General features: G+C 35.8%; 1 protein-coding gene across 3 annotated transcripts in view; it reads left to right on the top strand.

Moving 5' to 3' along the window:
* LOC106073401 (adipokinetic hormone/corazonin-related peptide receptor variant I-like) overlaps positions 1-17,760 on the top strand; it is a 224,905-nt gene that overhangs the window by 24,719 nt on the left and 182,426 nt on the right. For 2 of the 3 annotated variants that reach the window (XM_056024551.1, XM_056024565.1), the window contains exon 2: positions 7,444-8,506. In XM_056024551.1, the coding sequence (XP_055880526.1) occupies positions 7,709-8,506 (798 nt within the window). In that variant the 5' untranslated portion in view covers positions 7,444-7,708. Of the gene's footprint in view, positions 1-7,182; positions 7,220-7,443; positions 8,507-17,760 lie in introns of all 3 variants that reach the window. The other variant, XM_056024557.1, reaches the window with a different exon arrangement.

The raw sequence follows: 17,760 nt of genomic DNA, 5'->3' as shown, positions 1-17,760 counted from the left end.
GGAAGTTATTTTTTCTTTAGATTAGAAGTTATAGTTTTTTTTGTGTGTTGCTTTATGTTCTCTTAGTCTAGGATTTTAAATTTGTATGCTCTATAGAGTGAGGAACAAAGCGTTCCGCTAAACTAACGTCAGCTGTTCATGTAATTAAGATATTGTATTTAATTGTTCATAAATACTTAGGAACTAATACTTGCCATTCAAGGGGAATAATGCTGTTGACTTTATGTGACTTGATTAAAATGACTGCTGGTAGTACTAGCCGGATATGACTCGCGGGCCTTAATTTGTGTATCATTCATTTAGTACATTTGAAACAAAACAAAAGCAAACAAAATAATCTTTAAAATAAAAGTAAAGCTACTGCGTGAATGTAAGACAATGACATTGCTTGAACTGCGTTTGATGATTATCACTGTGTGCATGCCTTCCACACTAAGAGATTACAAACTGAAATCAATGGGACAAGAATAAACACAACGGTTTCAAATACACAGATATAATGAGAAGATAACTCAGACCGTAGAATGTCTGCTCGCTTCGTTGACCATTATAATTCACCTATTTTTTTAGATTCAAACGTTGGCTTTAATTACTTAATCAAGTTTAGAAGAAAAATAAAAAAACATCGCTTCAAAAGACATTTTTTTTTACCTATTATTCGTGTTCGATTTTTTTCCACCTTTGTCCATTTTATTAATCTAAAATTTTTATTTTATTTCTAGATTTCTTTCAGTGTTTTTTTTTTTCATTTTGTCAATCAAATATTTGAAATAAATATAAAAAAAAAAAGATAATGATCAATGCGTGGGTCGTTACGACATTTCTCCACGCCACGTTCTGAGCACATCTCCTGACACCAAAAATGTGATATGAAACCTAATAGAAAAGTATGTAGTAAATTAAAATTTGAGCGTCTCCACTGGCACGCCTTTTTATAATCTAAAGACAGCTGCCAACTTTAAATTGTATTTGAATAGTCACCATGGGAGATGTGAGAAGTCTGACAATTTTTGTGACTAATACGCGGGTCATTAGAAATATATTTTCTATCTTGTTCTCTGGATGACCTCGCCTATGATAGTATGTCCGCCTTATCATTTCCAATGATGTCTGTGTGACCACTGTTTTTTGCATGTGACTGCTAAATTCTCAAGATTGAAGTTGTCAACTTTCTTGGACTTGAGGGGAGGTTCTTAGTCAACAATTTTTTTTTCTTTGGCACAAACTGCGAGAAGAGCTGACAGATCAGAAAGGAAAAGCTGTATGGAAGAAGAATGATATTGTTCTCTGAAACTCCTGACATTATTTCATTACAGTGATGTATTGTTTGTTTCATCTAATGGTAATGAGCTACGGGTTTGTAAATAGAAGTCGTGAAATGAGACTGTTCAGAAGCCAAGGTAACGAAAATCAAACTGGCAATATATGAAATGGCTTTAAAAAAAAATGTTTTTGTTGATTTTCACGATACATTAAACAATGTCAAGAAGGAAATCTTTAACTTTAATGATTCAAAATACATAAAAACAAAATTCAGCAACAAACGGAAGAACTTCAAAATTTGATTGTAAATGGCTAAAAATTAACAGAAACGTTTTTTTTTTATATGACCATTCTGTACTCCGGAGACACCAAAAACAAAACAAAAACAAAAAAAAACTTTGTATAGTTTTCTGCACAGATCAAAATCTCCAAGCACATTTTCAATGGTATTGCTATTTCATTATATTTGTTCAGAAAAGATTGCGATTCTTTGTTCTCTACTTTGTAGCATTTTCTGCCGACAGATTTTCTGAAAGAAACCTCTATACAGAAAATACTTGAAGATACTGAAGTGGTATCATTATCGTTAGTGTCCATCTTGAGCATCATTAGCTGTCATTGCCATGAGTACATTTGGTTTGTGTGTATACGCGTAGAGCGTGCCTAACCTTGATTACCTAAGTACATATATTTATGTGTGTGTAATGCGTGCCTAACTTTGATTACCTAAGTACATATATTTATGTGTGTGTAATGCGTGCCTAACTTTGATTGCCTTGGTGCGTTTATTTATATGTGTCTGTGTCCAGCGTGCCTAACTTTGATTGCCTTGGTCAGGATCTGTATTTGTTTTCTTTTCATATTAGAGGTAACATTTTATTGAAATTTTGGTAATTTATTAACGGTGGCAAAATCTGACTAGTGAAGTAGGTAAAGACCTAAGATCTGAAATGACATAGCGATTTTAGATACCTAATCTTAAACCATAGCTAATGAAACCTCACAAATTTGGCATGTATATATATTTATGTATGTATATACATTGTATAGTATCATATTGTATGTATATATACGGGTTATATATATATAGTATATAGACAACATAGTCCTTGTAAAGGAGAGTAATCCTTGAAGGATTACCGGCATGACATGGCCTAAATTGTGCCGATGTGCCAAAAACTCAAACTCAACATAGTCCCTATTTTAGATCTATGGAAGATCGAAGAAGAAGGCGAAAACTGGGAAACTTAAGTTGGAAGAATTTTTGAAGAATTTTCATCAGTATTTTGACATGTCAGCCTCTTTTCCCCACATTTAATGTCGCATCCGCGCTTTTTGACACTTTGATGTAAAGTAAAGGTCAAGTATTCCTTTCAGACCTTGCGAGATCTAAAGGGCAGATGGTGAGAAGGTCAAGTATTCCTTTAAGACCTGGCGAGATCTATAGGGCAGATGGTGAGAAGGTCAAGTATTCCTTTCAGACCTTGCGATCTACAGGGCAGATGGTGAGAAGGTCAATTATTCTTTTCAGACCTTGCGAGATTTACAGGGCAGATGGTGAGAAGGTCAAGTATTCCTTTAAGACCTGGCGAGATCTATAGGGCAGATGGTGAGAAGGTCAAGTATTCCTTTAAGACCTGGCGAGATCTATAGAGCAGATGGTGAGAAGATCAAGTATTCCTTTCAGACCTTGCGAGATTTACAGGGCAGATGGTGAGAAGGTCAAGTATTCCTTTAAGACCTGGCGAGATCTATAGGGCAGATGGTGAGAAGGTCAAGTATTCCTTTAAGACCTGGCGAGATCTATAGAGCAGATGGTGAGAAGGTCAAGTATTCCTTTCAGACCTTGCGATCTACAGGGCAGATGGTGAGAAGGTCAATTATTCTTTTCAGATCTTGCGAGATTTACAGGGCAGATGGTGAGAAGGTCAAGTATTCCTTTAAGACCTGGCGAGATCTATAGGGCTGATGGTAAGAAGGTCAAGTATTCCTTTCAGACCCTGCGAGATCTATAGGGCAGATGGTAAGAAGGTCAAGTATTCCTTTCCGACCCTGCGAGATCTATAGTGCAGATGGTAAGAAGGTCAAGTATTCCTTTCAGACCTTGCGAGATCTAAAGGGCAGATGGTGAGAAGGTCAAGTATTCCTTTAAGGCCTGGCGAGATCTATAGGGCTGATGGTAAGAAGGTCAAGTATTCCTTTCAGACCTTGCGAGATCTAAAGGGCAGATGGTGAGAAGGTCAAGTATTCCTTTCAGACCTTGCGATCTACAGGGCAGATGGTGAGAAGGTCAATTATTCTTTTCAGACCTTGCGAGATTTACAGGGCAGATGGTAAGAAGGTCAAGTATTCCTTTCAGACCCTGCGAGATCTATAGTGCAGATGGTAAGAAGGTCAAGTATTCCTTTCAGACCTTGCGAGATCTAAAGGGCAGATGGTGAGAAGGTCAAGTATTCCTTTAAGGCCTGGCGAGATCTATAGGGCAGATGGTAAGAAGGTCAAGTATTCCTTTCAGACCTTGCGATCTACAGGGCAGATGCTGAGAAGGTCATATGTTTCTTTTACGACGATTAACGAGTGTCGCCAGCACCGACCTGCTTTGCTCCCCTCAGTTTATGTCAGGTACCCAATTGACTTAAGCAGACTTGGGGGGTATAAAAAAAATCCAGAAATTCAAATCAGTCTCCACCTAGATTCCAACCCCGAAAATTCGAAAACAAAATGCTTTACTACTTACCATCACCAACCACTGGTATCCGACACAATTTTATATGGTTTTCTGTTTTGGATTGTAACTGTTTATAAGTGAAAGATTTTTGTTGTTTTTTAATGTCCGTTTAATTGACGTAACTATTTCTTCTTTATAAATATTTTAGATATTTTTCTCGCGTATAGGTTTTTTTTTCATTCTAACGAAAGATAATTAGTGTATGTGTAAACTATATTGTACAATTATAGAGTATGAAATATAGACAAGACACGTCAGTAAATAGATATTTATTTATTTATTTTTAAAAATTGAATTATATGTACTTTAAAAAAGGCGCCCCAAAATCACAAACTCTAAGAATCTTTTTAAAGTAATTTTTTTGCCAGATGTGCTTGTTGTTTGCTTGTTAATTAATAATGTCAATATTCCATGTCTGCATCATGTGCCAAGTTTATAATGCAAGTTTATTAGCCAAAGTGTCCAGATGCTTGTTGAATGTGAATTGCTCGCCACTCAGCACTCAAGGCAGTATCTATTAAAATTAATGTTAGTTCAAAATAACTCCAATTAATACTTAATACACCCACCTTCAAACCTGTCATCACTTGTAATTTTGGTCATATTTAAATTAAGGAAAGGGCGATAATTGCACTACAGTGATAGTTCACAGAAAAAAAAAAAAACAACTTTAAAAATGCCATTGTGAAGCTACAACGACCTTGAACTTGTCCAGAGTTTGGGAAAAAAATCTTTTTGTTCAATTATTGAAATTCTTGAAGAATTCATTGAAAAGGTCAAGTAATGACAAGTGGGAAGACATTCTCTCTTTGTCCACCTTCATCTAATCTCTTCAATGCCCTGCAGGCTCTTTCTAAACATTTTGATCAACTGCTGCCATCGTGACATGTTGACAGATTCATGAACATTTGTCTTGGAATATATGTCTTTGGTGAAAAGAGAGGGACATTAAAGAGCGACGATACATGAATAAAAACAACAACCAATTAGTCAATGTATTACTGGTTATTAATTATTTTCTTACATACCAGCAAGCGAAACTAATTATTCATTATTCACAAATGTTGTTAAATATGTCAGGTTTTGTCCCATTGAATTTATTGTACACTTTATTTCTCCCACACCCATTTTCGAATAAGTTGAAGCTTTAAACAGTTATTTGTCGAATCTAATAAAAAAAATCAACTAAAAAAATCAAACAATTAGTTCATTAATTATTGGTAATTAATCTTTTTTTATATGAAAAATAAAATATAGTATATTTGTAAGTGCGGAGTTCTTCCCCTTTGATAAGCTTTGTTTTTAACACAAGATTTGTTTATTTTTTCCTTGTTTTTAAATTATATTGCTTGTTTTTAAATTATATTGCTTGTTTTTAAATTATATTGCTTGTTTTTAAATTATATTGCTTGTTTTTTAATTATATTGCTTGTCAGTTTCTTCTAACACATTTTTATGACTCGTGTTCTGTCACGGGTGTGTCGTGAAATGTTGCTCGTGTTCTGTCACGAGTGTGTCGTGAAATGTTGCTCGTGTTCTGTCACGAGTGTGTCGTGAAATGTTGCTCGTGTTCTGTCACGGGTGTGTCGTGAAATGTTGCTCGTGTTCTGTCACGAGTGTGTCGTGAAATGTTGCTCGTGTTCTGTCACGGGTGTGTCGTGAAATGTTTCTCGTGTTCTGTCATGTGTCGTGAAATGTTGCTCGTGTTCTGTCACAAGTGTGTCATGAAATGTTGCTCGTGTTCTGTCACAAGTGTGTCATGAAATGTTGTTCTCTACTAGTTTTTTTTTATTTCCACAAACATTTTCTATTTCTTCGGTCTGAATGAAGTTTTCTTCCCTTTGATATCACGTAGATCTCGCTAGAAAAATAATTTCTAAAGAAAGAAAAAATATAATTTGAAAAAGTTTAGATCATTTAAATTATTAATTCCAAATAGAGAATTGTTTTTACATTTTAAAAAGTGTAAAAAGGGCGATAGAATTGAAAATTGTAAATCTATCAAAGATTCAATAATATTCTTGGATATTGTACACTGCAATGTAGCCGTTAGGATGTACTCGGTATGTACAGACGTTTTGAGTTTTAGTTTCTTTCACAAAGCTCTTATCAACTCCATCTGTCTGCCTGTCTGTCTGCCCATCTGTCTGTCTGGTATAAATTTGTACACGTTATTACTCTCACTTTCCGATTCTCGGATCAAATTAATATTTGCGCAATGATTCATTGCCATATGAATCAATCGAAAAATTGACCTATTATTTTATCACTTAGTCGTAAGTATTTAATGTTGTTTCATATAGAGACAGTACTAGCTACGGTGAGATAAAATTTTTTTTAACTAACATTAGACTACAAATAAAAATCTACTTTTATACATACTTGAATATCTCATTTGCGAATGCGTCGGTTTTTTATCGTGGACATGTCTGCTTTCCATCGTGAACATGTCTGCTTTCCATCGTGAACATTTCTGCTTTCCATCGTGAACATGTCTGCTTTCCATCGTGAACATTTCTGCTTTCCATCGTGAACATGTCTGCTTTCCATCATGAACATTTCTGCTTTCCATCGTGAACATGTCTGCTTTCCATCATGAACATGTCTGCTTTCCATCATGAACATGTCTGCTTTCCATCATGAACATGTCTGCTTTCCATCATGAACATGTCTGCTTTCCATCATGAACATGTCTGCTTTCCATCATGAACATGTCTGCTTTCCATCATGAACATGTCTGCTTTCCATCATGAACATGTCTGCTTTCCATCATGGACATGTCTGCTTTCCATCGTGGAAACGAACTTTCTACTTTCCTATATTATCTCTCTCTTTCTCTCTCTCTCTCTCTCTCTCTTTTTCTCTCTCTCTTTCTCTCTCTCTGTCTCTCTCTCTCTTTCTTTCTCTCTCTTTCTCTCTCTCTCTATCTCTCTCTCTATCTCTGTCTCTCTCTCTTTCTCTCTCTCTATCTCTCTCTCTATCTCTGTCTCTCTCTCTTTCTCTTTCTCTCTCTCTCTCTTTCTCTCTCTCTCTCTTCTCTCTCTGTTATTGTATGTATGGTAGTCGTCGCATTTTAATCCATCCATTTCACTTGTGTACTTTTTGTGGTGCTTTAAAGTACAAAATTGTGTCCAGCTAATTACAAGGCCGTACGGCGTATAATTGATATTGACATTTTTCTTTTATCCCAGGAAGACATCGCATCTTAAGATGACCTTAATGAAATTGGTATGTTTTTGTTTGTTACGTGGAATCGCCCTTCGTGTCTTAAATCCCTTCACTGTTTTTAATCAACCAACGAATCTTTTAAATCTGTAATAGATGAAAGAAGTTGATTTTCCTTTTTATCATGCTAATTATTTTTACTTTTGTCATAGTTTTCAAAAACATGTGTCATTAATGTTTTTGATTTAAAGAAAATCATATTAGTTTTTTTTTCTTTTCTACTCTAGAATCACTAAAACTGAACAGAAGTTATTATGACAGAAAACAGAAAGGTCATAACTAAGAATAAGCCATGACTAAAGGTACTGGAAGTACTGTCAATAGTACAATGTAAGCACTTTTCGACATCACGTTTGCTCGAGTAGATATACTCCCAACCACTTTATCAGTTACTTCATGGGCTGGAGATCCACTTCTCTGGTTACTGAAGTAACAGAAATGTTCCTAACACAATTAGATATTGGTGCTTGAGGGGACTGTCCGTGCACTACAATGTTACGAAAACATTTGACGCCTGGTCGTCATGACAACATTGCAATTATCACAACGCTGACTTCCATTCTGGTGAACTTCCTGTCGGCTGCCAGTGTTTCCAGCAGCACTTCCTCATTCTCGACACCTATGACGTCACAGCCTCGCCGTCTTCCGTCAGCGCTTGAAAGTTCGTCACAGTCTCCTCCCTTTGGGATCCACCTGACGACTTTGTCTTCGAGCTCTAACAGACCTTCTTACGAGCTTCAGGTCATCGTGATGGAAGACGGTGTCACGTCTGCCACGCAGACCAATGCGACTTCCAGTTATTGCCAGCACCTGACTGCTGACGAGATTCTGGCCAACTTTACTGAATGCCTTCCGCCCTTGCCTAAAGGGTTGTACTTTAGCGAGGATAATGCCGTGTCTGTGGCTGCGTACTCTTGCCTGTTTATTGTCGCCGCTTGCGGGAACCTGACTGTTTTCATTACACTCTTTCGTAACAGGAGCAGTAAGTCTCGGATTAACCTGTTTATCATGCACCTGGCCATCGCAGACCTGATAGTGACTTTTATCATGCTGCCCCTGGAGATAGCCTGGCACTCCACGGTCGCATGGATGGCTGGAGACGCAGCCTGCAGGTTTTTTATGTTCTTCAGGGCCATGGGATTCTATCTGTCCTCGTGCATCCTGGTATCAATCAGCCTGGACCGTTACTTTGCCATCATGCGACCACTATCCATCACGGATGCTGGCACCCGTGCGAAGGTTATGTTGATTGTGTCGTGGTGTTTGGCTATTGTTGCAAGCATTCCTCAGGTAAGTTAATTTTTTTTAAATGAAGCGAATGTCAGTAGTGCATGTGTGTATGTATTGTATAATTAAAGTCATCTTGATCTATAAACCTGAATGAATTAACACCTATAGAGTAACTTGGCAATCGATGCCTAATCTGGCCAATTTGTTTGTGTTGGCTCCATTTCGTTTCTTAATTCCTTTCAAAACTTTTTATGAGAAAATAGTTCTCTAAGATTTTCAGTATCAGAGATGAGAGACAAACACGAGTATAATTTCATTACGCCTCTGTGCAGCTTTTAATGGAAGTTAAACAACATTTCATTCAGTTAGAATGTTACAATACCCCAGGTGACCTTGAAAATAATTCAGCATTGGCGTTATTGTTATTCATTCAATAACATTGTTACGATTATCCGTGCCATGCTATAATGTACTAATCTATTTTTAAACATTAATACTAATCTAAAAAAAGTTCTGAGAAATTATAATTACTAGTTTCTTCTTAACATTGATTTTTTCATCTTAAATTTCTACAAATAGAACTGTGAGATAGTGTAAGTAGAACTGGATAAATTCGCCAGAGGAAATTTCAGTTACGAAGTCAGAGCAATCAGAAATAAAGACAAGTTATGTTATTTTTCAGTGAACGCTGAATACCTTACAGTTTTATCTTGGTTTTATCTTGAAGGTTTATAGATCGATATAGAATGACACTGTTTCTGTTATACATGTTCGTCTCAAGGTAGAATGTTCGTTAAAACATCAGCAGTTCTGAATGATTTGTGCACATCTAGTTTGGAAGTAAACTTTTCCAACGCTGTCTCTTGTCATGCTCTTTCAAAACTTTTTCTCAGGCCTTTTGTTTGGTTTTGTGTGAGTGTGAGACAAAGTGGCATGTCAAACTGCCAAGATGAAGTTGTCAGATGTATTCCCTTCAAAAGTTGTAGTCACACCTTGCATGCTCGTGTCATGGTGACGTCTGTTATTTATATCGATATAAAAGTGTTGAAACGCGACTAACACCAATTATTTAGACAAATCTGAGCAGCTCAAGCAACAGCAGAGTGAATAGATAAATGTCTGGCCAGGAGAAGCGAGTGAGCTTCAAAATGTTCCATATTAAAATGTTATTTATAAAAGAGCTTTATAGATAGTCCTTAGATTAAGTTGTACTTTTGATAAAACTGACATTCTGAGCTTCTTAAATCCCTAATGCTTAGATTAAGGTGTACTTTTGATATAACTAACATTCTTTGCTTCTCAAATTTTAATTCTGTAATTTGATATTTGCAAAATAGTTCTGACTAAAATTGGCTTAGGAAACCGTTCTAATTTTGTTTATTCCCTTCGTCTCTCCTTGTTTTCTTGAGATAGGCCTGGCTTGCTTCTGACTTGCTTCTGTTTGTTTTAAGTGAAAAGAATGTCATTGTTTTGTTCTTGGCATGTCTATCGATCTGTCTGCAATCTTCCACCCCCGCACGCATTTGACTTTGCACGATTTCAAAGAAAACAATGGGCGTCTTTCTTGTCACTGAGGTGGATCTATTTAAAATAGTGTAGACAGCATCTTCCAATATTCTCAAGCGAAACCAAAGTAAAAGCTTTCATCCAATTATCCAAAGCTATAAAGTTGTCCACAGTTATAACAACATCAGGTTTTTCTTTTCTGAGTGTCTTACATGACTTCATACAGCCCTCTATAGATCGCGTGGTCTATGTTTGTAATAAAACCGTAGATGGTAAAAATAAAGTGTTTTATGGGCTGATGGTTTATTAGCATGATTCTCTAAACATTAAATATATTTATTATTACATTGTATTAAGCTTTGAAAGATCTTAGTTTAGTTCATCTCAGCAAGGCAAATGTTGCTAATCTATCGCGAAACTCAATGTGCTGGGGTGATATTCTGTAAACCCTTATAGGCTTCTTCTTTCATTTGAAGTTGTGATGTGTTTTTGTTTCAGCGTCATAATTCTGTATGTCACGGCATTGACACTGAACGTAAAGACGCATTTCTATATCTAGAATTATCCCAAAGTAAACTTTAAAAAAAATTACTCCTATTAGCTTGAAAACCAATCATGTGTAGGTGGACACTGATATTTCAAAAACTGCTCTCACCATTTTCCTAGTAATTTGACAGTTAAGTATATCCTTGGTAAAAAATACTTCCTACTTGGTTACACTGTGAAAACTCTGGTTTGAGCGCTATAACTTTTCAAAATAAAATCAGCTTAAAATTAAATTTGGCTTAAGTCTTTTTAATTTTGAACTCGCTTTCAGCGGGAATTCCCGCATTAGACTCGAATGTTTCTTTGTATTCTGCAAAAGATTTAAATACATCAACAGATCTTTATGAACATTTTGCGCATCGTCTTATGTAGATATTAGCTGGAGTCGAATAGAAGAACTTAAATCTACTACCGATGGACAATGGATATGTCTGCGTTAGTTGTGGCAAAATATGTAAGTCTCAACTGGGGCTGCAAGGCCACGTGAAATACTGCACTCCTCATTAATCTTTGTGCACTAAGACAAGCTTTATTACAATTATTATTAATTGAAGATCTTGGTCAGAGATGACTAGACAAACTCCCCCTGGCATTTCGAGAAATAAATAGAAAGTGAAATTATAGACTACCTCCATCAGTGGAGGAATCGATGAGTTATGTAACTTGTTAATTTTACAGTCATCATTACATCCCATTTGACCTGGATGAAGGATTGTATAAGATCATTCCGGCATCTTAAAGTAGGCACGACATCAACAATTTATTAAGATATTCACATGTCTTTAAGAAGGTGTGCGCACACACATACACACACAAACACATACGCACGCAACCACGCACACACAAACACACACATATAAATACACATACATAGAAACGATGTAACGAGATGTTTTCACCGACAATACTTTGGAGTTTAAAAGACATGGAAGATGACTGCTAATTACAATGTTGTGAAGGGTTGACAAGAATGTTTGACAGTTTATAGAAATTCGGACACATTTTTTTTTTTGCGTACACTTCCAGTTTTAAAGTTGAAACTCTCAACCGCTGGCACAAGAGCAGTGTTACCTTCACCATGTTTAATTTATCCTCGCTTTTGCTTTTTCAGTGACTGAATTATGCAGATGATCACTGCTGTTAAATTTGTGTCTGAGAGGCAATTAGCACCATTAGTAATTGTAGTAGTTTGAAGAATAACATATTTAACAGTGGACATTCTAACTTCAAAACTAAAACAGTCTTAAACCGTATGCACCTCTTACTTATTACATATACTAAATTTAGCAGACATCAAAACTGCTTTACAAGTGTCGTGCGAGAAATTATAGCTTTTGTAAACTTTGGTCATGAGAAATTTATAACCCTAATAGAGATGAATAATTAGAAACACGGATTTTTTTTTCTTATTGAAAGCCATTTCCATGTTTACGCTACAACCTGGTCATCTCTTTCAATGTAATTTTATTCAGAAAATATATTTTTTTCTAAACCTTTTAGTTAATTATTTAACTATAAAAAAAAGGCTGACCCCCCCCCCCTAACAATATTAATAGTAATGAACGAACATCTAATCGCATGCTAATTACCCCCCCCCCCCCCCAAAAAAAAAAAAAAAAAAAAAAAAACAAACAAACAAACAAACAAAACAAACAGGTCTGTGAAAGTTTTAGAATCACAATTTCTACTTCCCAGAGAAAATAAACTCCGAGCGTTCTGCGCCCCCCCCCCCCCAGAACGTTTCCAGAGTGGCGGAGGCAAATTGATGCCATGACATTGAACTCAGGACTTTTATTTTAACCCTTTAGCTAAATGGAAGGCTTTAACAAACATTGTTTTCCTCCAGCTAATTATTCTCTCTCAATTATCTTGTCTTCGCCTGATAGATGTTCTTATAATCATCATTTCTTCCACATTCTACATTCTCTGACACCATTGCTGCCTCTCTGACACCATTGCTGCCTCTCTGACACCATTGCTACCTCTCTGACACCATTGCTGCCTCTCTGACACCATTGCTACCTCTCTGACACCATTGCTGCCTCTCTGACACCATTGCTACCTCTCTGACACCATTGCTGCCTCTCTGACACCATTGCTGCCTCTCTGACACTATTTCTGCCTCTCTGACACTATTTTTGCCTAGACTTAATACATTTCTTTAACCCTTTTTTAATGACCAGATTGACTGTTACTGTGACTGTTACTGTGACTGTTACTGTTATATTCCATTTTCCTTTCATCTTCTGAACTTTCTTTTCTCTGCCTCCCCCATCCCCCTTTTACCGCTCTCTTGTGGAATCAAATACCCGTTGTCCATTATTGTCCGTTGCAACACGCGGCCGCTGAATACAACTTGACGTTCCATTTCTTTCAATGGTCTCAGCTGCTGGAACACACACTAACAAAGTGTTTGACCCTAAGAACTGACCTTTACGTTTTTACGTCTTTGTGTCCACTCGCGGTCCATTACTTTTCGACCCAGTTGATACATTCTTGTCTGCAACACCTTATCAATTTGCTTTCTCTTACGCTTGTTTGATCTATACATAATGCCAACGTGAGATAATCGCTAACTCGCAATAGATAAAGATATGCACTATTTCTAGGAAACAAACGTTCTGTACAAACTAATGCTGCAAGGTCATTGTGCAAGACATCAGGTTTCATTACAATAAATAAAGGCGCAGGCTAATGGAATTTCCTCTTCTAAAAACACATTTTGTTTTAGTCTGTACATCTATATGTATATAAGTATATCTTTATCTGCATTATACATAAACACACATACATATTACTTTGTGTGTGAGATTGATGTTTTTTTTTTATCTTATTTTTTTAATCCAATCTACCCAAGCGATCGGTTTCGTCTATATTTGATTAGCAAACATGTTTTTTTTAAGTTAGTTAAACATGTTAAATTATAAAATTATATACGTATCAATATTATCTCAGGACATTGTCAATTACGAAATTACGTCGTTACAAAAATGCAAGGCTATGAATACAGCTCTCCTTCTCTCTCTCTTTCTCTTTCACTCTCTCTCTCTACCTCTCTCTCTGCCTCCCGCTCTCTATCTCTCTGTCTCTCTCTCCCCTCTCTGTCTACCTCTCTCTCTCTCTTTCTTTTCCTAAATGGGTGGATTGATTGATGGATAGATGGATTGGATCGATAACATGGATTAGATAGACATATTACATAGACAGAATGATTAGATAGACATACTACATAGACAGAATGATTAGATAGACATATTACATAGACAAAATGATTAGATAGACATATTACATAGACATAATGATTAGATAGACATATTACATAGACAGAATGGTTAGATAGACATATTACATAGACAGAATGATTAGATAGACATATTACATTGACAGAATCGTGCAATTTTCATTGTACAACATATTTAAAAGAAATGTAATTTTCTACAATATTAGGGGGAAAAAGGGAATACATATTAATTTTCTTTTTGTTGTTGTTAATTCTTCTGATACACCGGTTCGACGAGTTACAGCAAAGCCAATTTACTATTTGAAGTAACAATGATATAAAAGAATCTCGCGAGACTTAAATTGTGTTTGCACTTTTGCTCTGTCTTGTATTCAGTTAGATTTCTTCTTCTTGATTAATAATGCTGAGTTCTATTAACGAGGCTGATCACAATGGACAAGATAATTCCTGGCTGTGGCTTGTCTGCTCATTATTCCAATCAAAATGCTAAGATAAGCCTCACGATGTCAAGTGATGAACCAAAAAAAAAACTTTTCCATTTGCGGTGATGGGTTAAACTTGTAAGACAGTCTCCATGATATCTCTGGGTTTTTTTAAACACACTTACACATGCCTACAGGAATTCTGGTGACATTTATGTCTTATCTTAGATAATACAGACGTTACTTCAAAAAATATTTTTACAAATATTTTTTAAAAAATATCTAAATATTCGTGGGAATATTTTTTTTTCTTACGTTTTTAAATCCTTCTGTTTCTTAGATTTAAAATTAGAAAAAAAAAATTCTAGAATTAGATCAAAACTGTACAAATTATTTACAATAACAAATTTGGGAAGAGGAATGTATAACAATAACATGAACAGATTGTTATAGCTCACTTTTTTTGTTTAGGTTAAAGGTTTCCAGTAATGACTTTGTTGTTTACTTCAATATCTTTCATTTCGATAGTTTATTGTTAGGTTTGATGCAGACTTGTTAGGCGCGGGGTCCCTACCAATTTCAAAATGGTCAAGTACATCTCTTTTAGAAACAGATTTAAATCATGTTCGGAATGTTTCTCCCAAACTGTTATTAAAGTTATTTTTTTTTTTTAAATTGTTCGTCGTCTTTCAATTAGATTTATCTTCACCATCTATTCTCCCGTTATATCTCCTACGTACAACTAATCATACAGTGTACGAAATAGCAACAAGAATTTTTTTTTCTTTAAAAAGAGACCGTATCACGTAGTGTACTTTCAAGGTCTCAAGAGAAGCTTCGAGTTTCTACACAGAAGTGTAAATTAATGAAAGGGAAATAATTTGTTTCCGTCAGGAGTACATCCTTGAACTTTCGGTTTGAAAAAAACAACTCATATCTATATACGTGAAAAGGTTGTTTCCATGTCCGAAATTCAGTCTGGTTAGTTTAGAAGTTGAAAGCTTCAGTTTATTCTATCTATTAATGCGAAAGTTTTATTGTTTTTTGGAGTATAATGTGTATTAATGCTTGGTATATAGTATGTGTTCAATCTTTTCACGATTTCTACTTAGAGTCAAATATTTTATTTCGTAAATAGAAAGTCGGTTATTTATTGATCTAACTAAGGAACTCCGGCAAGTGACAGTCTTGTAATACACTTTTTAAGTATTATTGTAACAAACCTATTTACTAATTGGACACCTTACACCTTACAAGGTCTATATTATCTCTGCTACTCTTCGTAGATGACATATGTGTGTATTATCTCTATTTCGTACACAAATAAATGGGTCTTAAAAGAGCTTTGGTGTGTTATCCAAAGAAATAACATTTATGGATAATTTTTTTCTAAGTCTCCCCCACACACGTTAAAAAAACAAACGCGAGAATGTGAATGCTGAATTGTAATTACAAACTAGAACGTCGGCTTTGATTCTCTGTCTGCAAGGAATATCTACAAGTTCTGAACAATAATTCCATTTTTCAAAGTGACAATTTTCTTGATTCAATTTCTGCACGAAACTTATTCAAATACATATGGTAGTGAAGGGAGACAATCACTAACGAGAACTGAAATCGGTCGTCTGCTATGTCTTAATTTTAATGTCATGGTAAGAAAGATTGTCTGTAAGTTTGTCCAGAAGAACGCGTATGTGGCAGGTGGTTGACAACTGTTGACATTATTTTCAATACCGCTTGCTGTCTCTAGCTATTTGAGTCGTATTGGTTTTTCATAACTAACATTTTTGAAATAGTAAGCACCTCATCTGATTAGCATTCTTGAAGACAAAACGTCTACTGTCAAATTTAAATTAATGACATGCCTACCTGGTCTTGCAGTATGCGCTTTGGACTGTCATCACGTTCGTCTCGAGTTTGTTTACCTCCATTCCTCGCCGTCCAGCTGGAGGTAAGGGTTTGGACGAATTAATAATCTTGGTGAAGAAAAATGCGAAACTTTTAAAGGAGACAGCGATTCTGTGAAATGTTATCGCAGACATTAAGCCATTAAGGGTATTCTAACAGGCCGTGGCAGTTCTGGAATGAAGACTTTTACTTCTGGTGAAAATATGTTATAGCTACTGTGATTATTCTACTTTTCTTTCTTTTGTTTCTTACAATGGTCAATTGAACATTATTATTTTTAAACAAAATTGCTTTTTTGTTGGGAAGGATGGTGTGGACAGTCGTTGACTTGTAGCACCAAACTGCTGGTAGACAACAAAACCGCTGTTGGTGTATTATATTGTAACTTCTAAAAGTTTATGTAACTTGAATCATTTCTTTGTTTATTACAATGTAGACGGAATCACCTTGAGATAAAAATGAAATGAATGTAGTAGACTTTATTGGTAATATCAAATGATAGTCGGAACAAAATTTAACTCACTACAAAAACATCTTTTCAGTCTGGCTTTCTGGAGTCGTCTGTCCTATCTAAGACCGCTGACGGCAATGCAGCCTATCTTGCATCATTCACAACCAATCTCTAACCTCTTCCCACCGTCACCATAGAAACACACTCACACACTCCATAATAAAGGGGAGGGGAGAGAAACTGGGTCGTACCATGCGTTCCCTCATAAATGGCGTCGCCAATGTAAAAAGGTTTTGGAGTGCTGTCACATATTTCATCTTCCAATGCGGCTGCAGATGACAACTATTTGGCCACCCTTTGCTTCATTATATTAGGGGAGTCGAGAAAAGAACCCCCACCCTAAATAAGAGAAGTTATGTAGGGCTAGGCGTTGATATATTTGTTGATTCCTGAGATAGATTTATAATAATCTGGACTGTCCCGCATTGAATCCAAATTAAAGATTCCAGAGTTTTTGTATTACAGTAAATGTGATAGAGCGAGTCTGGCTAGGGCCCAATGCAGCAGTTAATCACTAGAGAAAACACATAGATCTGTCGTTTTCAGCTTTCTTTCGCTTTTCTTTCTCTCTGTCTCGTGTTCTCTCCCTTCTCGTAGTTAGTGTCTTTATGAGACTACATCTGTCACCTATTGCTTTTGGTAAAACCAGACCCAAACCTCTTTATTATGCAATATAGTGTTGACCAAGAAAACTTATTCACAGAAATACTGTTCAGACAATACCTCTATGTCTTCTTAACCCTAATCGCATATTTAGATCTCAATTGAGACTGATTTTTTTTTATTTTTACATGGAACCTCTTCTTCTCTACCCCCCCCTTTTTTTTTTTTGTTTTGTTTTGCCATTTTTTGTTTTTTCCACTTTTTGTTTTGTTTTGCCATTTTTTTGTGTGTGTTTCTATTATTTTCAATTTTACTAAGAACTATCAACTATCACGTTTCGACCAGTGTTTACATTTGTGTAAACATTTTTGTGATTTGATGTCAAGAAGGTAACGCCAACCCAGGACATGTATACACGTGATTTAGTAGTAGACTAGGTATACACGTGATTTAGTAGTATACTAGGTATACACGTGATTCAGTAGTAGACTAGGTATACACGTGATTTAGTAGTAGACTAGGTATACACGTGATTCAGTAGTAGACTAGGTATACACGTGATTTAGTAGTAGACTAG

Source organism: Biomphalaria glabrata, chromosome 1 (genome assembly GCF_947242115.1).
Source record: "Biomphalaria glabrata chromosome 1, xgBioGlab47.1, whole genome shotgun sequence".
Lineage (NCBI taxonomy): Eukaryota > Metazoa > Mollusca > Gastropoda > Planorbidae > Biomphalaria > Biomphalaria glabrata.
The sequence above is the reverse complement of the archived record's forward strand: the minus strand, read 5'-3'. Positions and strand labels throughout refer to the sequence as shown.